Source organism: Microcaecilia unicolor, chromosome 4 (genome assembly GCF_901765095.1).
Source record: "Microcaecilia unicolor chromosome 4, aMicUni1.1, whole genome shotgun sequence".
NCBI classification, from domain to species: domain Eukaryota; kingdom Metazoa; phylum Chordata; class Amphibia; order Gymnophiona; family Siphonopidae; genus Microcaecilia; species Microcaecilia unicolor.
The window spans coordinates 34,197,432-34,224,005 of record NC_044034.1 but is presented as its reverse complement, the minus strand read 5'-3'; the positions used below and the strand labels follow the sequence as shown (position 1 = coordinate 34,224,005).

Below are 26,574 nucleotides of genomic sequence, written 5' to 3'. Positions count from 1 at the left end.
GAATTGATGTGCTAATTTTACCCTGGTTGCCAAACTGGTGTTGGTGTCTTTACTGCTGACCCTCCTGGAGTTGCCACTCCAGGTGGTATTTCTTTTGACTGTTTCTTTCACTGCCTCTTCAACATTTCTTTTCCATACCTAGATGTCAGCTGCACTGCACTCTGCCCAACCAGCAAAGTATGTATCATCAAAGCATGGCATGTACACTTCTGCCTGACCGTATTCCATAACAGCCCCCTTATGCACATCAGGGGCGTAGCCAGACTCCGGCGGGAGGGGGGTCCAGAGCCCGAAGTGAAGGGGGCACATTTTAGCCCCCCCGGTGCCGCCGCCCCCCCCCCCCCCCCCCCCCCCCGCCATTGCTGACTTTGCTCTCCCCCCTGCCAACGACCCTCTCGACCCCTCCCCCTCCCGCCACCAACCTGCCGTTGTACGTGCAGGACATCAGAAACAGAAGGAAGCCTTTTGCGAGAAGAAGAGGACCTCGGCTGGCGGGGGTTGGTGTCCCCCGCCAGCAAAGGCAGGCGACGGTGGGTTGGCAGCAGGAGGGGGGGGTCGGGCGGGTCGTCGACAGGGGGGTCCAAGGCCAAATCTTCTGGGGCCCAGGCCCCCCAGGCCCCATGTTGCTACGCCACTGATGCACATAAATGACAAAAATACTGCTTTTATGGGTGTTCCTGCCACCTGAAACTAGACTGCTCCTGATAGAATTCCCTACTTGGGGTTCTTTTACTAAGATGCTCTGAAAAATGGCCTGTGTTGATGTAGATGTGTGTATTGGACGCACGCAGGTCCATTTTTCAGCGCACCTGCAAAAAAGGCCTCTTTTTTTCGGGGGGCCAAAAATGGACGTGCAGCAAAATGAAAATTGGCGTGTGTCCATTTTGGGGCTGAGACCTTACTGCCACCCATTCACTTAGCGGTAAGGCCTCATGCGTGAACCGGGTGGTAATCGTCAGTGCACGTACAATGCCGATTACCGGAAAATAAAATATATTTTCCGGCATGCCCACTGGACGCACATACAAAATGAAATTACCGCCCGGGCCACGCGGTAGCCAGGCGGTAGTTCCAAATTTGTCGCACGTTGGGTGCACATAGGTGCCTACGCGGTTTAATAAAAGGACCTCTTGGTGTTCATACATTGTTGTTGCTTGTTTTCAAAGGGAACTACCCAAATAGTTTCTTTTTGAAAATTAACTACAATTATGAACAGTAAAAAAAAAAAAAACAGACACACACACAAACCCCCAGATTTAAACCTACATAGGCTGTGTGGAAACCTTTCTTCCATGGTCACAATGTCAGTGATTTTTTTTAAATCTGAAGGTCTGTATTTTCCTAACATATTCCCATTGACAACTCTATCTGGCCAATATTCAGCACTATTTAACCAGACAGGAATTGCTCCTGGCCAGTTACACAGCATTTAGCTGGCTAACCACTAATATTCAGCGGGAGATAGCCTGTTAAGTCCGCTGAATATTCACAGTTAGCGTATGGGGAAAGATTCTATATATGGCACCTGGAAAATCTGTGTGGAAATCATTTTCTCCTAAGCATATTCTATAAGATTTAGGCGCGGTATATAGAATATGCTTAGTTGATATCCCAGTGCCTAAAACTACGTGCATCCATTTACATCAACGAAAATGTGGTGTTAATCCCTGCACATAGATTTACGCAGACTGGGCCATATTCTTATAACAATGCGTTTAAATTTGAGAACGCCAATGAATTGCCCATTTTCCTGCCCATAACCATGCCCCCTTTTGGATGTGCACATTAGAATTTAGGCGCAGTGAGTTATGCGCATAATTTCTAATTGTTGCCAATCAGTGCTCATTATTGCTTATTAAGTGCTGTCAACAATGCTGATTGGCTTGTTAAGCCAATTAAGTTAAGCACATTATTATGAAATACGCTTAGATTTAGGCGCAGAATGCTAGGGGAGATATATAGAATCCGGCAGATAGCGGCTAACCGGCTATATCGTGCATATTCAAGTGCTGGCCAGTTTGGTGGCCAAATCAGACTGCCTAAATAGTAGTCCAACTTTGACCACTATAAACTTAACCAGCCAGCGCTGAATATTCACTTAGCCGGTTAAGTTTGAGCCGGTCAAAAAAAAAAAAAAAAAAAAAATATATATATATTCAATGCCAGTCACCAGAAATGGCCTAGTATTAAATATCTCGGGTCAGTGTCAGTCACGGCACTTATGCAGGCTGCCTCCTGCGGTCTGAATATCGGGCCCTATAACTTCTAAACAGTGTCATCCCTTTACACTTACGAGAAATTCATGGTAAGTTTGCAAGCTTTCCCACTGACATCTTTGATAACTGTGAATACTTATGGTGTCATTACAAATTCACGTGAGTGTTAAAAGGGCCAGCACTATATATATTATAATAAGTACTTAAGTATTGCCATACTGGAACAGACCGAAGGTCCATCAAGCCCTGCATCGCGTTTCCAACAGTGGCCAATCCAGGTTACAAGTACCTGACAGAAACCTAAACAATAGCAACATTCCATTCAGATTCTCAAATAGCAGCAACATTCCATGTAGAACCCCAAAGATTAGCAAGATTCCATTCAGAATCTCAAATAGTAGCATAAGTACATAAGTATTGCCATACTGGGACAGACCGAAGGTCCATCAAGCCCAGCATCGCGTTTCCAACAGTGGCCAATCCAGGTCACAAGTACCTGGCAAGATCCCAAAATACCTTATAATATTTACATATGTATTTATTGCAGTCATAACAAGGTTTTATATTTTATTGAACACTTTTATTTAAAGGATTCATCATTGTCAGATAGAAATGGAAGAGATGGAGCTCAAAGAGAGAGAAAGAGAGAGAGGCAGTATTGTCTCTGTCCCAGTGGCGGAGAAAAATTGGTTTTACAGATCTCTAAGGCTTTCTGGCTATGGAGTCAGAGATAGTGCAGAAGTCAGAGAAAATATGGTCCCAAAGAGAGCTAGAGGCAGGCCACTATTACTACCTATTCCAAAGCACCACCATACATACGCTGTGTTGTACAGACACATATAACAGAGACAGTCCCTGTTACAAAGAGCTTTCAATCTGGTCTGATCAAATCACAATGCTAGAAAGGAGTAGGTGTAGGAATGGTGGTAGAAGCAGAGGAATGATGCTCTCACAAGAGATATAGGACCAGCAGCAGAACAAATGGAGAGAAGCAGAGAGAAAGAACCAGGCACACCCATTAAAGGGGGGCCGACCACAACCGGGCTGAAGGCCAGCGAAGACAGAAGTGTGGGGGAGGGTACAGGGAGGGCCCAGCTAGAGAGCAGAGGTAGTAGTGGGAGGGAAACAAGGGGTAGCAAGGGGAGGGGCAGGAAAGAAGGGGAGGAGCAAGGGAGGAGGAGAAAGGAATTTGAACTGCACAGGAAGTCTTTTTGAATTTGGAAGCAGGAGAAGAGCAACGCCCACCCGCCCACCCACTTGAGAGGCAAGATTTGTCGCAGCGAGGCGTTAGACTACAATGTTTATGCACAGCCAGCAATGGGTACACAGCAGCTTGACACATAACAGTTACAAGTTTGGGGTAACTACTGCTGCAGAAAGAATTGTGTGGAAAATTATCAAGTTGATGCAAATGGTAGGCTTGCATGTGAGCAGCCTTGTTATAAGGAAACAACGTGTATACAGCTTGTCTCCTGGCTTAGGCGGCCGGGAGGCCTAGAACGTCATTTTGTAAATGTGGTAGGTGCCTCCTTCAACGGGAAACAACGTGTATACAGCTTGTCTCCTGGCTTGGGCGGCCGGGAGGCCTAGAACGTCATTTTGTAAATGTGGTAGGTGCCTCCTTCAACGGGAGACACCAAGTGACGTCGGGTGCATGGAAAACAGCACAGGGGGCCACAGGGGCTTGGTACGGCTTGGCCTGTGGCCCAGAATATGCAACTACATGTAGAAGCTGTGTACCCGGGTAGAAATGCATGCTGGCATAATGATTAGTAGAAGATGTAATGTAATTTGTTTAAGTTGTAACAATTTTGATGTTCCTGGCTGCGGCCAAAATAAATCCAATTCTATCGAAGATACGGCTTGTAGTGTGGTATTGAAGGGGGCGGGGGTTGATACGGCTGAGTGTGTGCCGAATGCCTGAGTTGTGGGCTCTAATGCCCCTTCAGTCTACCAGCCAAGTTGAACAGAGATTGCTTTAAGAGGAGAGTAGGATGGTTGCGGCTCCAGTGGAAATGTGAAAGACTGGTTATTTATTTATTTATTTATTGCATTTTTACCCCACATTATCCCACCTTTTTGCAGGCTCAATGTGGCTTACAGAGTGTTATTATGAAGTAGTCATTACAAGATCTTAAATATAATTGATAATAGGCTAAAGGTGAATGGGGATAAGGATGGAAAGGTGTTTCAGCTTTGCTTGAAATGTCAGATACGGAACAAATAACCGCCATTACTTTACTGGCTACAGTAGCGTTACCCTCAGATAAGGTCTGGATTTTAAGGAAGTATTTCCAGAAAAAAAAGAAAAACGTTTTTCGTGGTTTGCAAACTTGTGTGTTTCCAGACCTAGCGAGGGAAACGCAAAAACGAAGACAAAGGTTTTTGCAAATGAAGCAGGAGGTACTCCAATTGGGAGCAACATTCTACCTCAAGTATCCATGCAAATGTTTAGTTTCTTACCAAGCAGTTAATAAGATGATACCGTTATCTGCTCTTATCTAAACAGAAGAGCAAAACAAGGCAGGATCAGTGCGGGAGGGGGGGGGGTGGAGGAGGGCAGGAGATCAGTAATAGGTAAACCCATTGCCAACAGAGCAGAGTTGCATCCACACGCTGTTCTCTGCTGAGAACTGTATACAGTGGGTTTTCATAGGGACAGAATCTGATGAATTCTTACGCGAGAGATTTCCAGCAGAATCACATATTGAACGCTTAGTAGCTGAGAAAGATCTTGAAAATCTAGTTGCCAGTGTGCTAAGTATTGAGAAAGAAGGATGTCATATTGTCATGGCCAAGAGCATCCCACGGATACAGCAGGTAGTGGAGAGTAGGGGGGGATATCTCTACCCTTTCATCTTTTGCTTTCCTGAGCTTCAGATCCAGCTGCAGAGGAATGATGCTCACAGCTTCTGCAGCCCAAGCCCCCCCCCCCCCCCCCCACCCCAGGCCTACCAGATATCCTGGTGGTTCAGTGAGGTTGATGGGGTCAGGAGCGGGGAGGTCATTCTGGAGGGGTGGGAGGAGCTTTGTGATTCGTGGCCTTGGGAGGGGGAAGAAAGGAGGGGGAATTGGGGAGCTAAAAAAATGTTATGCAGGTCCCAGCTGATATTCAGCCGGGGCCCACATAACTGTATTATGTTATAAGCTCCGTCGGCTAGGGCCCTGTCAGTTAACCCAGGATATTCAGTGCCAGTTTAGTGCTCGGCACTAAGTATTGAGGCTAATCTAGCCAGCGATGGTAAACATATTTTTAAAAAACGCTGACCATCACCAGCTGAATATTGGCCAGTTAGTATATAGGCCCCAAAGTGCTTCCGATTTATCTTACATAGTAACATACTAACATAGTAGATGACGGCAGAAAAAGACCTGCATGGTCCATCCAGTCTGCCCAAGACAAACTCATATGTGTATACCTTAACTTGAATTTGTACCTGTCCTTTTCAGGGCACAGACCATATAAGTCTGCCCAGCAGTATTTCCCGCCTCCCAACCACCACCCCCTCTTCCCCCCAACTGCTCCGCCACCCAATTTCAGCTAAGCTTCTGAGGATCCATTCCTTCTGCACAGGATTCCTCTATGCATATCCCACGCATGTTTGAACTCCGTTACCGTTTTCATCTCCACCACCTCCCGCGGGAGGGCATTCCAAGCGTCCACCACCCTCTCCGTGAAAAAATACTTCCTGACATCTTTCCTGAGTCTGCCCCCCTTCAATCTCATTTCATGTCCTCTCGTTCTACCGCCTTCCCAACTCCGGAAAAGATTCGTTTGCGGATTAATACCTTTCAAATATTTGAACGTCTGTATCATATCACCCCTGTTCCTCCTTTCCTCCAGGGTGTACATGTTCAGGTCAGCAAGCCTCTCTTCATACGTCTTGGAACGTAAATCCCATACCATCCTCGTAGCTTTTCTTTGCACTGCTTCCATTTTTTTAACATCCTTTGCAAGATACGGCCTCCAAAACTGAACACAATACTCCAGGTGGGGCCTCACCAACGTCTTATACAGGGGCATTAAAACCTCCTTTCTTCTGCTGGTCACTCCTCTCTCTATACAGCCTAGCAATCTTCTAGCTACTGCCACCGCCTTGTCGCACTGTTTCGTCGCCTTCAGGTCCTCAGATACTATCACCCCAAGATCCCTCTCCCCGTCCGTGCCTATCAGACTCTCCCCGCCTAACACATACGTCTCCCTTGGATTTCTACTCCACAAGTGCATCACTTTGCATTTCTTCACATTGAATTTTAATTGCCAAACGTTAGACCATTCTTCTTGGTAAAGGTACTTAATTCTTCTCACTTTAATGGTCACTAATCTATTTATTTATTTATTTAGATTTAGTTCACTAGTAGGAACTTAAGTTGTGTTAGTGAAATTTAGAAAAGTCTGAGATTCATATGGACAAGGCAGACAAAACCCATTCAGTTACTAGTAAGCTTGCATAATGATCATCTTTTCATTCTCCCTTATCTCATTTCAGTTTAATTATTGCTGCATCGGAGGCTCAAATTAGAAGCATTGATGCTTAGGCCATCATTATTTCATGGATGAAGGCTTAATGTAACTAATTATGAAGACATAATTAAATAAATCATTCTATTCATCTTTCGATGCATCATTCTTAACCTATCATTCATTGAAATTCAGAATACCAAAATATAAAAATGGTTGCTAACAATAAATTTCACTTACGAGGTACAAACATCTAAGCCATTCTGTATTTTACAGAAGAAAAGGCAGGTGGCCGTTTGTGATGACATATTGTGAGTGAGTTATGAATCCTAAATCTGCGATAATATTTTTTGTAAGCCAAATATTGTTCTTTTAGTATCACGGTAGTCATTTGTGACTAATTATTTACTGAGTCCGTTTTCTGAAACTTACCAGTTGTCAATGTGGGATGTGATTCCTTTCAGAGAAGCAAGCGTCCTTCTAGTCTATACATTCACATTTGAAGATTGTAAGTGAACTTTCAGTGGCACAGAGACTATCTTTTATAAGTCCTTTTAAAGGTATCACAATCAACAAAAAATAGAGGGGGTCAATATTCAAAGCCAGTTAAGCATTTAACTGGCACTGAGCGGGCCCCAAGGGAATATTCAGTAGCATTTACCCATATAATGCCACTGAATATCCCCTCTAACTAGTTAAACGCAAACCAGCTATTATGATGGTGGTCTGGGGAACGAGTCAGGACAGAGTTGGCATTTATCTGGATTCCTGATGATTTTCAGTCTAGATCTAGATAGGTAAACTAGGCAAACAGAATCACAAAAAAAACAGTCCTAACTTTGCCTGGTCAAGCCTATCTAGGACCTGGTTCGATATTCAGCCAAGACCCAGAGAATGGGGCCTGTCATATGAGACCGCTCCTGCCTCCTCCCATTGGACTACCAGAGATCATTTCTGGATAAGTGCAGAAGGGCGTGTCTCCGTGGTGGATTGGAAGGTTGAGGAGGAGGGAGGTTTCTGAAGGGGGTTATCTTTTTATGTTGGATCTGGCATTGGGGGGAGAGAGGCTCTGTGTGGGAGAAGTATATTGATGTTGGATCAGGGCAGGTTGGGGGAGGGAAGGTTCTGTGCAAGGTGGTCTCTTGAAGATGAATCGGGGAGTTGAAGGGAGTGAAGCTCTGTGCAGTGTGTGATGTCTTGTTTGTTGGCTTGGGGTTGGGGAAGGGTACATTCTGTGTGTGGGAGGGTCTTCATGTTGGATTGGGGTGTGAGAGGTCAGAGGACATGTCAAATAAGGTAGTTCATGTGGCCGGCCCCTTTCTCGGGGTGATGGATAATGGCTGACGGCCAAGCATGCCTGGATATGCCCAGATATTCAATGCTAGTTTCCAGACATGGCCCAGCATTGATTATATTCAAGCCTAATTCAGCCTGTGGCTGTTAACATTTAAAAACACACAGACCATCACTGGCCAGTGGCGTTCCTAGGGGGTGGAGGCGGTGGGTGCGGTCCGCCCCGGGTGCACGCCGCTGGGGGGTGCCGCGCACGCCTGTCCGTCGTTCGTTCCATGCTCCCTCTGCCCCGGAACAACGGCGTGCACCCGGAGGGGGTTCCTTAGCGGGGGGGGGTGTCCTTTCGCCGGCGGGGGGGTCACGTTGCATCCGGGGGGTGCTGCACCCGAGGGCGAGGTGCATCAGCGATCCGCCCCGGGTGTCAGCCCCCCTAGGAACGCCACTTTCGCTGACTAAATTGATGAGAGAGTTTCTTCAGGATAAACAGATCAGAGCACTACACTGAAATGAACCAGAGATGACTTGTTGAGAAATCCATCAGCTGACATAGTTCAGTGCATGAAATGGGATAGTCAGGAGCAGTAGGTTTTCTTCCTAGAAGCTGTGTAAAAAAGAAAATCAAGGAAAATATCGCTAAAAAGACGCTCATTCTGGTCTGCAATCACAATCAAAAACTACAGCAGAAGTTGAATTATTTCCTAAGTATATCAAGGACCTTGCCATTTTTTCTAAAACTCTTGGTTCTTAGTTCTGTAACCAGGCTGTAGTCCAAATATTTCTCCTCTTTCCAGCAAAATACCTAAATTACGAGAAAGGTTTCAGATCTTCATATCACGTTCAAGAAATTCATTTCCATCCTCGTCTCTTCTGGTAAAGAAGTTGTTTTCTCAAATATCTAAGGGGCCCTTTTACAAAGATGCGCCAAAAAGTGGCCTGTGGTAGTGTGGGCGCATGTTTTGGACGCGCGCTGGACCATTTCTCTACAGCGTCTGAAAAAAAATGGGCATGTGGCAAAATTAAAACCAGCGTGCATCTATTTACAGCCTGAGCCCTTAATGCCACCCATTGACTTAGCGGTAAGGGCTCAAGCGTTACCTGCACGGTAACCGTCCAGCACGTCAACTGCCAATTACTGCCGGGAACGTCCCTGTGGTAGAAAATAGACAATTATTTTCTACCACGGGTTTTTGGCATGAACCAAACTCAGAATTAGTGCCATGTGCACGCACTAGTCAGGCAGTAATACCGATTTGACATGCGCTGCATGTGCGTAGGTCCTTACGCGCCTTTGTAAAAAGGCCCCTAAATAAGGAAATGGCTGCCTTAAAGGATTGTTGATTGATCCATTCATGTACTTAGTAAGACACATGTTGGCACAACCTTTAACGGCAGCAGAGGGCATTTAAGTAGGTTTCGTTTTTTGCCTTTGAAAAGCGCAGTATCAAGACTTGCTCTGCACAAACAAGGCAGCTGATGAGAGGTCACCCTTTCTGCCCGGTCCCCCTTCCCCCCCCTTTCTTTGCTTCAACCCCACATTCCTCTTCTTCCCAGCTTTTTTGCCCATTCCAATGACCAAAATTTCTTCCAAAAAAGGAAACGTTTATTGAATGGCTGCAACATGGTTACATATACATCGCTTATTTAGTTACAATTGACTATCTCAACTATGAGCTAACGTACACAACATTTATAGCCTCCACCTAGTAACTTGCTAAACTTGGGGAACCACGTTGCTTGCCGTATGGAGGCCATTTCAAGACCAAACATTTCAACACCAAAACCACTTATATAACTGTAACTAACAGTTGTGACAAGCAGGCACCGCCATAAAACATAGTTTCCCTTGCATCCATTTTCTGCACCGGGTTGCCGTACAAGCTTAACTGGTCCCGTGCTGTTTGTCATCCTCATCCCCTTACTGTCCAAGCTGGAGGAATTTGTCCCTTGTAGCTTTGGCCCCTCAATTCAAGAGGGGCTACTATTTCAAGCCTGTACAGGTGTCCTTATTGTAGAGGGCACTTTTCTTGAAACACAACTTTAGATGGCCCCCGAAATACCATTGTAGGCTCTTTAGGTTGCCTCCCACATACCATAACTTGTGACAGTGACTCGTCACTTGTTGCGAGTCCCCACCCAATATCTATATTTTCACGCTGCGACAACCCTTCAACAGAAGCCTATCAATGATATCTTGTATGTCATCAATAAATATATCTAAGCCTATGTCTGATAAGTGTGTACCATCTGGGCAGTAAAGCCCTACACAATTTAGACAGGAAAAGTAAACAACCACAGCAATTCATACAGACTTGAGAGAAAAGGGAGGAGGAAAAAGAGGACAATAGGGAAGACAGGGAGGGAAATGGGAGGTACAAACCAGAGGACAGAGTGAAACAGCAAAACAGACTTAATCAAGAGGGAAAGCCCTTTTAAAAATCCAGGTCTTTAGAAGAAGTTTGAAAGTTCTGAAGGATTGTTCAGCACGCATGAGGAGAGGGAGGGATGATGTGGGACCATGCCAGATACATCGTTGGGCATAGTCTCGTCTCACTGGATCATTTTCACCAGCTCTATGCTATGGGTCAGGTCATTTTTCCTCTGAGGTGAATGTTTAAGGTTCGTGGTGGTGTGTGGACATGTAGCTGAGCCAGAATCATTGCCATTAGTTAGCCCCATCTCATGTCCTAATGTCCTAGCCACACCAGTGTAACCTCTGTTGCTGTCAGATCGAGCCCTTCGCCAGATGGATGGGAAGGGGCCCTTCTGTGGGCCCAGTGTACAAAGAAGTGACCGCAGATCCATACAACTCTTTTGGCTGTTAGATTGTACACCTCCTATTTGCCAATAAAGATTTTTTTTTTTTTTAAAGTGCATGCTAATCATATTACTTTTTTCATTGTTGTTGTTGTTTTGGTAGAAGGTGTGCCATGGATGAGGAATAGGCATTGAAGCGTTATCCAGCCACCGCATTCTGATTAGCCCTGCTATCCGGATAACGTGGACTCCTATTTAGGAGGCACTAAGTGCTCCTGCGATAAGTCCACGTTATCCATGGCAGTATTTAGGGCATTGTAAATGGTTGTGTTTTACAGGTCCTGTGCTAATTTTTCCATTAGTAAGTTCTCCTGCGTTAATTGTTTGCAAGTCCTACTTGCTAATGGAAAACTTAGCGCAGCACGTGCAAAACACAACCATTTATAATGCCCTAAATACTGCCATGGAAAATCAGAGATATAAATGTAAAAAATAAATACATAAAATAAAAATAAACGCATGGGAAAGTCCCATGTAAACATGCATTAAATCCAGATCATAACAGGTTTTCGTGAAAAGGCCCCTAAGGTCATACAAAAGTACTGTAGGGCTCTGTGTAATTAGATGTCCTTTCTCTTCTTTTTTCCTGACAGAGCTATGTTTGACTATGACAAAAGCAAAGACAGCGGCCTCCCAAGTCAAGGACTCAGCTTTACGTACGGGGACATCCTCCATGTCATCAATGCCTCTGATGACGAGTGGTGGCAGGCAAGAAGAGTCACGCCAGAAGGAGACAGTGAGGAAATGGGAGTCATACCTAGCAAAAGAAGGTACTTTTAACATTAACTTTCTCTTTTTCATCATCATTTACACGTTTACAAATATGAATGTTTTCAAAATATTTTGTATTAATTTTTAGAGTTATGGCCCTGTTTACTAAGGCGTGTTAGCATTTTTAATGCGCCTACAATTAGCCTGTGCTAACCATGTAGGTGCCTATAGGGACATTGTAGGCGCATACATGGTTAACGCACATTAAAAATGCTAACGCGCCTATAACACGGCTTAGTAAACAGGGCCCATGTCTTGAAGTAGGATAAGAGATAGCAGAAATACCATCAAAATATATAACGTTTCACTGGTGTTCACCAAGCAAGTTTCCCAAGTGGATAGCGTTCAGATATAACAGTAACTATAATTCTCACATGGGCCAAAGGGATAAAACCCAGCAGAAATAGCTGCAACATTACATAAATAAATAATTGCATTTTCTGATAAGACAAGAGGCAGATTTGAACAAATACGAACTGCACTAAATAAGCAACTGAGAATGATTATATATGAAGTCTCACTGCAGTGGTTCCCAAACCTGGCCTGGGGAAACCCCAGCCTGTCAGGTCTTCAAGATATCCACAATGAATATGCATGAGATATAGATTTGGATACCGAGGAGGCAGCATATGCAAATCACGCTCATAAATATTCATTGTGAATATCCTGAAAACCTGACTGGCTGAGGATCCCCACGGACAAGTTTGGGAGTTACTGTCTTACTGAAACAGTGCTACCATCACCTCCTTTATCCTACTGGCCATCCCTCACTCCATGAATCCCAGCATCCTAATGGCCTTTGCCATTTATTTATTTATTTATTAAAAAAAAATCTATAACCCACACATCTACAACCCTGAGCGGGGAACAATTCACACTCATAATAATAATACACATTTCACAGACATGCATCAAAACAATATCTACTAAAACATTAGAATCCAACAGTATCCAAACAGTCCAAGACTAGCCCCTAAGAAAAAATATGAAACACTCGCTGAAACAAACAGTTTTTAAAGCCTTTTTAAATTCATCCTTATTTCGTAATGCTCAGATCTGAGTAGGTAAAGAAGTCCATAATCTTGGTCCTGCAATATAAAAGATTGTTTTTTTTGGATAAGTACAGGAACTCAAGTCTTAAAAGAAAGACCATCATCATGTTAGAAGATGCAGACTTCAAAGAACGAGAAGACTGGGGCAAATGTAAACCTGCTTAAATCACGGGAAAACGTTTGTTGGTTATCACTTTGATGAATACCAATAATAAGATCTTATATTGAACTGTATACACAATAGACAGCCAATGTGGTAGGCTATCTTAAAATCATCAGATACATTCAGGGCCGATCTTAGTCATTGCGGGGCCCTGTGCAGACCAGTTTGGTGCCCCTCGTCCCCGTCCCACCTAGCCCTGCCCCCACCTAGCCCCACCCCTTGTTGACAAGATGTGTTTTAAACATTGTTTTATGTCAAATAAAAACAAATCAAGCAAAACTTGTACAGAAAAAACTAATTCAAATATGTACAATTCTATCGTAGGAAACCTTTGGGTTGAAAAAACAAAACTATGTGCATGTAAGGACTGGATAAATGAATTAAAATAAATCCCCTTAATATGTAATACTTGGTAGCATTAATGAAACAGCGATTGAATATTACATAGCAAGCAGGCTGAGCCAACAGATTTATTTTCCACTGAACATAATTAACTTTGTATGAACTTGGCTGCTAATAGTGTGCTGAACTGGACAATGTTGGCACATCTAGACTGACTCTGGACAGTTCTGCATGAAGGAAACCCTTCCCTCATTAATCAATACCTTCTCTGTGAAATAGTAATAATTAAAAAAAAAGGCAGGTGCATTTTTTAATATACCACTGCATTCCAGCAGTGGTGTAGCCACAGGTGGGCCGGGACCCACCCACTTTGGAATCGGGCTCACCCAAAATTGTGACACTCTTGCTGTGGCTGGTGGGGATCCTCAAACCTTGCCAGCTGAAGATTTTGTCTCCTTGAGCAGCCAGCGCTCTTCCAAATGTCAGCCAGCAGCACTAGCCTTGAGCTGATGCTGAGATCAGCCCTTCTGCACATGCTCAGTTTTCACACATGCAAAAGCACTCAGCATGCACAGCCTGGACAGCAGCATCAGTGTGAGGCAAGTGCTGCCGGCTGCCATTTGGAAGAGTGCTGGCTGCTTAAGGAGGAAATCTTCAGTTAGCAGGGTTTGGGGATCCCCACCAGCTCAAGTATTTAATATTTGGGGTTTGTGGGCAGGAAGGAGTGGAGAGAGCAGCCAACCAGAGGGGGGCCATGGAGGGTGAATTCCATGCCCACCCACCTTGGGCTCGTGTTCAACCAAAATTAGCCATCTGGCTACACCCCTGCATTCCACAGAGCAAAATGAGCAAGTTCCCATATGCCATCTTTTTTTCTTTTGATGTAGATACAGGGGGAATGCTCCCAGGTTTCAACCTATTCCAGACCTCCACCCCGCTTCCCTGAGCCGCAGGGTGCCCTCCCGGCACATTCCCAAAGCCACCCAGTGGTCTAGTGGAGTCTTCGGGGCAGGAAAGATCCCTCTAGCTGCCACATCTTCTTTAAAATGGATGCTGAGACTTCCAGCAGCGGCCTCGCCAGACTTCAGCAGAAGTCTTGGCAGCCATTTTTAAAGAGCGATCAGGCAATAGAGGGTCAGCGCCAGCAGTGGGCAGGAAAGACTGGAGATCTGTCCTGCCCTGAAGACTCCACTAGACCATCAGGGTGGCTTCAGATATGTGCTGGGAGGGCACCCTGCCGCTCAGGGATTGGGAGGCAAGGAGTCAGATTGCGGCAATGGCGGGGAGTGAGAGGGAGCGCCATGGGGAACTTGGAGGCGCGGGGCCCCGTGTGACCGCGCCTATTGCCCCTGCCTAAGACCGGCCTTGGATACAGTCACCCCCAGGTCCTGCTCTTTTTTCATGCACAGAAAAATTCAACCCTGTACTGTAGCATTAAAATATAAGCTACCAAATTCTAGAGCAGTTGTTCCCCATCCTGTACGGTGTGGACCCTCGGTGGTCCATTACAGAGGTCCGTAGGACACAAAAGAACAAAAAAAATTAGTTTCATGCTGCTATAATACATGCGATACAGAGGCAGGATCAGCAGCATCAGTTGCTGCAGGGTCTGGAAGAATCTACAGGTGTTGCGAGTGTGGTCAGGAGCGGCTGTGCAGATTGGAAGCAGAAACAGCTGTGGTGTTGGAGTTGTAACGGTGGTGATGAGGGTGTGATCAGAGACCGCCATAGAGACCTGAAGCGTCAGGACCATCATCAGCCTGCAGGGCCTTGTATCAATAGGTGAAGAAAGGGAGAGGTACTAATGGTGGCAGGGCCGTGCCGATGCGGTAAGCGGGGTAAGCACCGCAGGAGGGCGCCCACCTCTGGAGGGCTCCGCCGCAGTGCTTACTCTCGCCCCACGCCGCCGAGGCCTTTAAATCTTTTACTTGCAGTCGCAGCAGCGTCTGTGAAAACGGAGCGCTGCCGACGTCTCCCTTCCCTTGCACTCGTTGGTTCCCTCAGTGTCCCGCCTTCTTCTGACGTCAGAAGAAGAAGGACACTGAGGGAACCAAGAGCGCGAAGGGAAGGGAGACGTCGGCAGCGCTCCGCTTTCACAGATGCTGCTGCGACTGCAAGTAAAAGATTTAAAGGCCCCCAGGGCGCGCAGTGATCATCTTCACGGGGGGGGGGGGAGAGGGGCCCGCGCGCGCCAACTGTTCTTCTGCGGGGGGGGGGGGGGGGGGCGCCAACAGTTCGTCTGCGGGGGGGCGGCATAGACCCTTGGCATGGGCCTGAATGGTGGAGACTAATTGGTGGGAAGTGGCTTGAGAATAGAGAGACAGAGAAGCTGATGTCAGTTGGCTGGAAGTAAGAAGGAAGAAAGACTGGTAGATACTAGCTAGGGAAGAGTGAAAGAGGCAGACTGGCTGAAGGAGAGGGGAGAAAGAGCAACTAGAAAGGAATAGAAGAAAAAGATTGGTAGGTAGAAAGGGGAAAGAGACAAATTAATGGAGGCTGGCTGGTGGGGTAGAGAGAGTGAGACTACTAGAGATAGGAAGGGGAAGGGAGTTAATGAAAGCTAGTGGGAACAGGCTTTGCACTGAAAGGAGGGGAAATGGGAATAATAGTTGGGATGAACTTGGAGGTTCCTGATGTTTTCAAAGGTCAATAAGGGATCTACACAACCAAAAAAGGTTGGGAACCTCTGTTCTAGACCATTCTACAAGCAGTGCTAGCCCCATCCACATGTTATCCACAGCTTCTGAGTTGTCTACCTGTTGCAGATTTTGGTTTCAGTGCCACTATTTTAGGTTTAGGTTTAATGGCATTTAAGCACATACTGGTCCACTTAAATTATTCGGGCCAGCTGTCCACTGATACTCAGCGGCACTTAAGTAGGCAGTGCTGCTTAAGATTGGCACTATCCAGCCATTTTGGAACTGGGCTGCACAGACTCAGGCAGAATCGGGGAGGAGCCAGCAGTTATGTGGGTGCCGGCAATATTCACTTTAGTAAAAGGGCCTGTGAGACCCCGGGCGAGAGTTATAGGGGTGGCCCTTGAAATAACTCAGCTAGGCAAGGTATATAAAGGTGAAAGTAAATGGTTTTATTCACCTGAGCCCTGGGACCTGTTACTTCACAGGACAGGAACCTCAGATGCAACTCTTTCTCTAGGTTAGGGTATTAACAGTTTTGAGTAGGCCTCTGGCTAGCAGGCCAAGCAGTCTGTGGTTGGTGGGGGCTGCCCCGCCCCAAACACAGCCTGCAAATTCTCAAGACTTCTGAAACTCAGGTCTGACTCCAGCCAGACCTCAGCAAGGGTTGCAAGTCTTAACAAATCAAAGTTGGCTTCAGGGCCGCTGAGAGAGGGGGGCAGGGGTGGCAAAATTCCCCAGGCCTGGGCCTCCTGGGGATTGTGTCCCGACAGAAGCAGGAGAGAGAAAACTCTGGCGCTGGGCCCCCCTTGGAGGCTGGGGAGGAGCAGACACAGCAGGACTTCGGGTCAGGGCCTCTGGTTTGGCTGGCGGGGGTCCCCCCAGGCTCCACCAGCAGAAGAGGTCTTCCTCCAGTGCTGCTCTTCACTCTGCCACATGGCCTACCAAGCAGCTGCTTTTCCCCTCAGGCCGCACATGCTCGGTTTCGAAACCGAGCACACGCAACTTGAGCGAAAAAGCAGCCGCAGGGGCCAGCCATGGGGCAGAGTGAGGAGCAGCACTGGAGGAAGACCTCTTCTGCTGGTGGAGCCTCGGGATCCCTGCTAGCCATGGTATTTGCAATTGTGGAGGGGGTGGGGACAGCGATCCTGGGAGGGCGGCAGCGGTGGCGATCCTGGGGGGTGGCATCAGTGATCCGGGGGGGGGGGGGGGGCGGCTCAGTCTCTCGGCGGCCCTGTTTGGCTTACCTCAGCCAGGTCACAGCAGCTAAATGCTTTCAGTAAAGGCATAAACTTTGGTTTCAGTTCTCCCTTCCCTGAGCCTCCTTAATCTCAGCCTGGCCCTGTCTTTTAAACTTACAGTTACCAGAGAGCGAAGAACAGTATATACAAATAGCAAACAAAGAAAAAAAGCACAGCTGGGCCTTCAAGACTGAGACAACAGGAGTCCTTTATTAAGATCAGACCCGACACAGGCCGTGTTTCGGCATCAACAGCACCTGCCTCAGGGGTCCAAATTTCCAACAGCGTTAGGCAGGAGCTTTTACCATCAAACTTTTGGTGAGTTGCATACTTTTCCAGAGGATTTGTTTTTAATGAACTCCCTCCCTGCTTATGTATTTTTATATTGGAAATTTGGACCCCTGAGGCAGGCATTGTTGACGCCGAAACACGGCCCGTATCGGGTCTGATCTTAATATAGGACTCCTGATGTCTCAGTCTTGAAGGCCCAGCTGTGCTTTTTTCTTTGTTGCCTGTCTTTTAAACTCCCAGGTATTGACAGTGCCCCTCCTGGCTCACATTCCTCCTGGTGGGATCAGTTCTCTTAAGGTGGCTCAAGCTAGTTAGAAAGGGACTTTTCTTAAGGGTGAGGGGCAGAGGCGTACCTAGGGTAGTTGACACCCGGGGCTGGTCATTTTTTAACACCCCCCTCCAAAATCCAGTACTAGACATGCCGAAAATACAAAACACTCAGGACCTATTGAGCAATTCTACTATACCATAAGCAATAATTTCTACGAGTCACACAAGGAAAAGGAAAGCATCTTAAGCACTACAGTGAGCACTAGAACATGAATTCACCTATTGTAAAATGAAACCAGACAGAATAATACAGATCATCAGATCCTGCACAGTCAATGCCAACTTGAAAGCCATGTCTTTTTCACAAACACAGATACACCCTAATCCACTATAAAATAAGTAATCATAAACTTCCTATTTAGACAAAAATTAAACTGAACCCCAAAGATGCCAGACTCTGCATACAATTCAACACCACAGAAACAGAAAATGTCCCCTAGTACTGTGCAAAATATAAAGACAGCAGATGTAAATTTGAAAAAAACTAACAAATACCAATCACCACTTTACAAATTAACAAATAGAAATAAAACAAATAATATCATTTTATTGGACTAATACATTTAGCTTTCAGAGGCCAAAACCTCCCCAACCCAGTCCCTACCTGCCTACCAGCTCCGTCGACAGATGACCCTCTTCTCCTGCCACTCAGCACCTGACCCAGCCTTTAAAAAAAATTTGTGAAGCAGCGGTGCAGCGCAGCACCTCGCGTCTGCTCTGGGTGTAAAGGAAGAAAAATCGCCTCGTCGGCCGGCCTTTCCTCACTCTGTCCCACTCTCTGATGTAACTTCCTATTTCCGCGAGGGCGGGACACAGTGAGGGAAGGCTGGCCGACGAGGCGGTTTTCTTCCTTTACATGCAGAGCAGACAGGCGCGAGGTGCTGCGCTGCGCCGCCGCTTCACAGATTTTTTTTAAAGGCTGGGTCAGGTGCCGGGTGGCAGGAGAAGAGGGTCGTCTGTCGACAGCTGGTATGCAGGTGCGGACTGGGGTGCCAGTGGGGCACCCCCCCCCCCCCCCACCTGCTGACACCCGGGGCAGACCGCCCCCACCGCCCTGCCCTTGGTACGCCACTGGTGGGGGGCAGTGTTCTATAAACCCTGTCACAGGGCCTCATAATTAAAAAAACATCATCCATATACACATAAATTAATGCACAAACCTTGGGCATGCTAAAGAGAAGATGATGGTTTTCCTGGGGTATTTTTCAAGACAGAAATATATTTGTGCTTTCAGTTTGAATATTCAGATGACTAACTGGATACAGTTAACACAGTCTTCCTGCTGGAACCATAATCTCAGAGTATTGGTGATTTGCATTCCCAGAGCCTTGCTATCAGTACAGCTCAATAGTGTACTCATAGCAAGATTCCATAAATCCTCATATATTTGCTAGAAAATATCTAGGTATTATGCTGGCAGCATGCCTTTAAGATCAGTTATTACATCAATATTCAAATGGCATATTTCTGTACACACACCACACATTCTTGGCATGCTGAACGAATATAATATGTAGTCACTGATGCTCCTGGGGAATATAATTTGCATGCAAGTTAATTCAGGTTTTGAATTCCAGAATGTCCATAAAATAGTTGTGGTCCACAACAGGGCCATAGCTAGGTGGGGGCATGGGCCCCCACAGATTTAGCCCTGGCCCCCCTGCTTTCACACACACACACACATCCCCTGCCGCTTACCCTCCTCTGCCACATTCGACCCCCCCCTCCCGCCGCCACCATCAAGTACATTTGCTGGCGGGAGTCCCCAACCCCCGCCAGCCGAAGTCCTCTTCAGCACCACTCTCCGAGTCCGTCCCGTTGCTGATCTGGATTCTGTTTCTGTGAGTCCTGACGTAGGAGGTAGGATCCAACCACTACTTGTACTCCCAAACACTTTTCCCAGAGTCAAATAGAGGGGCATAATCGAACGAAAACGTCTATCTCCATGGGCGTTTATCTCCGAGAACGGGTCCGTGAAGGGGCGGACCGAACCGTATTTTCGAAAAAAAATAGACGTCCATGTTTTATTCGACAATTTGTGAGCTGGGCGTTTTTGTTTTTCAGCGATAATGGAAAATGAAAGCGCCCAGCTCAAAAACGAATAAATCCAAGGCATTTGTTCGTGGGAGGGGCCAGGAGTCGTAGTGCACTGGTCCCCCTCACATGCCACGACATCAACCGGGCACCCTAGGGGGCACTTTTACAAAAAAAAAAAAAAAAGGTAAAAAAGCTCCCAGGTGCATAGCACCCTTCCCTTGTGTGTTGAGTCCCCCAAATCCCCATCAAAACCCACTGCCCACAAGTCTACACCCTAAGGGGTGAAGGGGGCACCTACATGTGGGTACAGTGGGTTTGGGGGGGTTGGACGACTAAGCATTAAGCAGCACAATTGTAACAGGTAGGGGGGGGGGATGGGCCTGGGTTCACCTGCCTGAAGTCCACTGCACCCCCTAACAACTGCTCCAGGGACCTGCATACTGCTGCCAGGGAGGTGGGTATGACATTTGAGGGTGAAAATAAAAAGTTGTGAAACATCATTTTTTGTGGTGGGAGGGGGTTAGTGACCACTGGGGGAGTCAGGGGAGGTCATCCCCGATTCCCTCTGGTGGTAATCTGGTCATTTAGGGCACTTTTTGGGGCCTTATTCGTGAAAAAACAGGTCCAGGAAAAGTGCCCTAAATTCTAGCTACAAACGCATACTTTTTTTCCATTATCGGCGAAAGGCGTCCATCTCTCCTCGGCCGATAACCACGCCCCAGTTCCACCTTCGCCATGCCTCCGACACGCCCCCGTCAACTTTGTACGCTTCCGCGATGGAGTGCAGTTGAAAACGTCCAAAATCGGCTTTCCATTATACCGATTTATTCGTTTTTGTGAGATAAACGTCTATCTCCCGATTTGGGTCGAAATCTAGGCGTTTTTCTATTTCAATTATAAGGTGGATAGTGTGCTGTTATCCCACACACACACACACTTGGTCAGAAACCCTTGCTTGAACTAAACCTCTGTAGAAGGTCAGTCTGTTCCTCATTGAAGTGGACATGATCAAAAGCCCCGCCTGTCCCTGTGTGGAGGAGGCAATGACCAGTAATGAACCTCACTCCTAAGCCAAGGTATGGTTGTCTTTGGAATGCTCTTATATTTCATTTATTTATATTCTGATATTGTCATCTTTTGTTCATGTTGTCCTGACCTGAACGAGAAGGATCTGGCCTTCAAAAGCTAGTCAAAACATCCATTAGGTTAATCCAATAATAAAGGTGTCATCCTATTTTCTGTTTTCTTCTCTTGTTTTGTTTCTATAACAAAGTATTCATGAGGGCTTTGTTTTTTTCAGTGATGATAATGAAATAGTAGACAATGAGGTTTGTTACCAATCTTGACCAAATAAGAGGCCTTAAAATTCTCACTGGGCAAAATAGACAGGGGTCCTTAATACAACGGCTCTTGGCCATCAAACCCAAAGGAATACAAGCCTGAAGCTGGCTGGAAGAAGTTCCATTTGGAATGACCCAAATCCTACAAAAGAAGGAGCAGTATTTAAAGAATGAAGAATTAAAAAGGGGAATCTTACATTGATGTCTTGACGTCAATGTGTAGTGTTATGTAAATTAGCCATGCAGCACACTCAAAGCGCTAAAACATTCTTGAAAAAAAATACTAAGTAAACAAAAAGAAAACACCATGGAAAATTAAAAATTAATAGTGAATCGGGCATCAAAAGTCCTATTCAAATTGTGGGGTGTGATGGTGTCCAAAGAATGAATCCAACGACGTTCTTTAAGTCGCAGAAAAGCATCCAGGTCACACACATACACACACCCGTGGTAATTAATGACATTATTCAAGTACCACAAATCAAGCGAGCCGCACAATGTTTAACCATAGGGGAAACTAAATCACAACATCTCAGGTGACTTTTATGTTCATGGATCCTCGCTTTAACAGATCACATGGTTTTACCAATATATACCATGCTGCAAGGGCACCAAGTTGCATAAACCATAGCACAAGAAGTGCACGACATGTGTGTTTTCAAAGAAGTGAACCATCCATTTAAGATGACTACAGAACCTGAAAAAGATACAACACAAATGTTACACCGCATACAGGATAGTGTCCCTTAATCAAGATAGTATCTGGAACACTCAAATCACATGGAAGATATGACGGAGCCAGGAGACCTTTAAAATTTTTGCCTCTGCAGAAGGCTAACATAGGAAGTAGTTGGAGATTAGGATGAATACTCAAAACTGGCCAATGACTTAGAACAGATGATCTCTTTGCCAGAGGATGTAGTAATAGCGGTTAGCGTATCTGGGTTTAAAAAAGGGTTTGGACAAATTCCTGAAGGAAGAGTCCATAGTCTGCTATTAAGACAGACATGGGGAAGCTACTGCTTGCCTCAGGATTGGTGACATGGAATGTTGCTAATAATTGTGTTTCTGCCAGGTACTTGTGACTGGAAAACAGGATACTCTGCTGCTCCCCAGTATCTCTCCACACTCGTCCTTCCCTACACCCCTTCCCGTGCACTCCGCTCCATGGATAAATCCTTCTTATCTGTTCACTTCTCCACTACTGCCAACTCCAGACTTTGCGCCTTCTGTCTCGCTGCACCCTACGCCTGGAATAAACTTCCTGAGCCCCTACGTCTTGCCCCATCCTTGGCCACCTTTCAATCTAGACTGAAATCTCACCTCTTTAACATTGCTTTTGACTCGTAACCACTTGTAACCTCCTCTCCTCTTTCCTGTACACATTAATTGATTTGATTTGCTTACTTTATTTTTTGTCTATTAGATTGTAAGCTCTTTGAGCAGGGACTGTCTTTCTTCTATGTTTGTGCAGCGCTGCATACGCCTTGTAGCGCTATAGAAATGCTAAATAGTAGTAGTAGTAGATGGATCATTGGTCTGACCCAGTATGGCTACTCATATGTTCTTATGCATTACAAGGTGCTGTATTCTAGTAAGAAAAAATTCAGCAAACGTGACTTCTGTAGGCATTATATTTCTTTGTTGGTAGTTTGTTTCATGACCACCACATGACAAGAAGAAACAAGTCCCTAGGCCAGTTCAATGACTAATAAAGTTTAGAAGCTACATACATTCTCTTCCAAACTACAATAATACTGACACAAAAGCACTTGATAGTCTTCTAAATACTCACTCAAAGAGACTTCCTTTGCTGTTTCTCAGCCTTCCTCAGCACTCTCTTCTCAACTATATCTGTGTTCAAAGTTACATGAATGGTCACAAAACAATTATCTTTATTGAAAAATTCATCCAACATGGACCATGTTTCACTCACTCATGGGCTGCCTTAGAGGTACAAAACTACAAATACAATCATAAGAACACATTGATATAAAAATGCATTAATATAAAAATTCATCAATGCAAAATTACATAAATATGTAAGAATGCAATAATGTAGAATATTGGTTAAAAATATCACAAATTATTGTACAGCATGCAAAGTATAAGGGAACCAAAGAATGTATGTGCATTTAGAATGGAACAAACAGAAATCCATTAGATAAAAAAGCATGTATTACAAAAATATAGAACAATGTTGGCAAGACTATGTGGAATATGATCAAATAATCAAGAACCAGTGAGGTGTTTTAGGTGCACATAAAAGCTCATCTAAAAAAGCAGACAGACAAATGTGAGCAGCCAATTATATGACTAAGCAGCCATCATATGAGTAACAAACCAATTGTCGAAATTTTGAAATGGCACTGTTGATTCAACAAAAGGGCTCAATAAAGGAGGCACAAAAAACAGGGCTTAAAAAAAGACAAGAAAAATAAAAAAAACACAAGTTGCACATAATTGATTAAAAAGTCTAACTCGATGAAGTTTGATGCAGAAGCAAACAACTGGTCATGAAAATTATACAAGAGTCAAGATGTTAAGAGTGGCAAGTTCTCAAACCCTTTCAATAGTGCAAAAAGCTCTATGAAGTATCAAGCTTAAAATCAAAAACTGAATAAAAGTTGAGCATAATTCTTATAAATGCAGCCAATTCCATACAGCTATTAGAGGAAAGCATCTAAAAAAAAGTACATAAAAATCCATTTACCGACTTGTAAAACTTGAGTCTTCCTTGGACAGGCAGCAATTAAGAAAGTGTCCAACTCATCCAAGGAAATAGACTACTTTCTGTGCAATATGATACTGGGAGGCACTTCTCAGGGCACATAAAGGAGCTTAGAAACCAAACTGAATGACTCAAAAGGTGAAAACATCAAAATAAAAAATTAAATAGAAAAGAGTAAAAAATTAAAAGCCTCAAAAAGCACAAAATCACCATGCGTTCCAATGATGCATAAAGCAAGCCAACCAATCAAAACACATAAAATCAACACTGGAAAAATAAAAAAATATCCTCAAAAACCAAACACCAGATTCAAGAAAGCAACATAAAAAAAAACAGCATTTGCGTACCGATAACTAATTACTTAAAACCAACCAATCAAAGGTCAGTAAAGTCTGCACTGCGAAACAAAACAATTGCCTGCTTAAGCCCATATTGTGCTAAAATAAAACAATAATAATAATCATGGGGCATACATAGTAATTAAATAAATAGCATAATGGTAAAAAAAATGTTGAAAATTATATAAATAACAATAATTAAAACTGTAGGACTACTGCTCAACCTGTCACAAACGTAAGATAATAAATAGATGCACCAGCATAGTTTGATAATAAATGGCAAAGTCATTGCGATGCCAAAAGCAAACACTAACTTATCAACAATAATAAAAAGGCTACAATGTATATAGCATAATCATGCATATACATATTATATAACAAAGTGCAATTTAGAGAGTAAATGTAAAAAGAACTCTTCTTCCCCCTTTCCCTCTCTAAGTTCCCCCCGACTGTACCTACCATACTTGTACCTCATTCTACCACAAAATCACTTTGTATTCTTTCATACCATGTATTTGTTCAGACCGTAACCGGCTAACGCCGTTAACGGTTATATGTAAGCCACATTGAGCCTGCAAAAGGTGGGAAAATGTGGGATACAAATGTAACAAATAATAATAATATTATTATTATTATTAAAGGCATTATTAACAGGTCTAATTCTTTATTCAAACCAAAAGTATCAACTGTCTTTCTGCTCTTTTATATGAGCTTTTCTGCGCACCTAAGATCCCACTGGTTCTTGATTATTTGATCATATTCCATACAGTCTGTTCTGTGTTTTTAAATGCATGTTCTTTTTCTAATGGATTTCTGAATGCACACAAATGCTCTTGTTCCCTTATACTTTGCATGTTGTACAATCTTGTATGATATTTCTTAACCAGTATTTTATATTACTGTATTCGTATGTAATTTTATATTGATGTATTTTTATATTATTGTATTTTATATTGATTTGTTTTAAATATTAATGTGTTTTTATGATTGTATTTGTAGTTTAGTACCACTGAGGCAGCCCATGAGTGAGTGAAACGTGGACCACGTTGGCTGAATTTTTCAAGAAAGATAATTGTTTTGTGACCATTTCTGGACACGCTTTGTACACTTCTTTTTTTTTCTTGAGGATCTGAGGAGCTTCTCTGTTCTTTCTTAAGCTGTATGAATGTCACTACAATCCAGAACGTTTTGATTTTCCTGGCATGGTTCTAGCTCTTTTTTGTATTAATGACCATGTGCTAATTTTGCCATTAGTGCGTGGCTATTAAAACTGATTATCACATGAGCTCTTACCGCCATCTATTTTATAAGTGGTAAGGACTTACGCGCTAAGCATTCACTAATCGGTTAACGTGCAGCAATATAGCCACACTAACTGATTAGCACAGAGCACATTACTACTACTTACTACTACTTATCATTTCTAAAGCGCTACTAGACGTACGCAGTGGAGGAGTGGCCTAGTGGTTAGGGTGGTGGACTTTGGTCCTGAGGAACTGAGTTCAATTCCCACTTCAGGCAGCTCCTTGTGACTCTGGGCAAGTCACTTAACCCTCCATTGCCCCATGTAAGCCGCATTGAGCCTGCCATGAGTGGGAAAGCGCAGGGTACAAATGTAACAAAAATAAAATAGATACTATTGGAGATTCTACGTGGAATGTTGCTACTATTGGAGATTCTACATGGAATGTTGCTATTCCACTAGCAACATTCCATGTAGAAGGCTGCACAGGCTTCTGTTTCTGTGAGTCTGACGTCCTGCACGTACGTGCAGGACGTCAGACTCACAGAAGCAGAAGCCTGCGCGGCCACATTGGTGTGACTCTGGGCAAGTCACTTAACCCTCCATTGCCCCATGTAAGCCGCATTGAGCCTGCCATGATTGGGAAAGCACAGGGTACAAATGTAACTAAAATAAAAAATATTTACATAGGTTTACCATATGTCCACTTTTAAGAGGACATGTCCTCCTTTTGGACTTAAGCTGTGGGAAAATGGCCCTGCGCTAGTGGCAGGGGCCATTTTTCCCATGCGTCAGGGCCCTTTTTACCAAAGCGGGTAAAAAGATCCCCCAGCACACATGGCCATGCGGTAAGAGAATTCTTACCGCATGGCCATGCATCAGGGAGCCCTTATCACTACCCATTGAGGTGGCGATAAGGGCTCCCACGCTAACCCGGTGGTAACTGGGCAGCATGCGACAGTACCTGATTACTGCTGGGTTATCGCCTCACAAGCCATTTCCAGGAGTTTTCTTTTTCTGCAGAAATGGCATGCACTCAGGGTGGGACTACCGCCAGCAGCCACATTGGGCCAGCGGTAGTCCCAGAAGAGCGAGTGGTAAGCCCGTGTTGGGCTTACTGCCGCTCTGTAAAAGGGCCCCTAATGAGAGAACCCATATCTGGCCTGTTAGTCAGTCTGGACACATGGGGGTGCTAAAGAGAGAGAAATGCACTGTGTACAGCGCTGCGTACGTCTAGTAGCGCTATAGAAAAGATAAGTAGTAGTAGTGATCTC

The 26,574-nt window shown here is 44.8% G+C and overlaps 1 protein-coding gene across 3 annotated transcripts in view; it reads left to right on the top strand.

The window, feature by feature from the left end:
- The window catches only part of LOC115468420 (disks large homolog 2), a 361,629-nt gene that overhangs the window by 147,746 nt on the left and 187,309 nt on the right, over window positions 1–26,574 (top strand). For all 3 annotated transcript variants that reach the window (XM_030200108.1, XM_030200106.1, XM_030200107.1), the window contains exon 3: window positions 11,379–11,555. In XM_030200108.1, coding sequence (XP_030055968.1) covers window positions 11,379–11,555 — 177 coding nt within the window. The remainder of the gene's footprint in view (window positions 1–11,378; window positions 11,556–26,574) is intronic.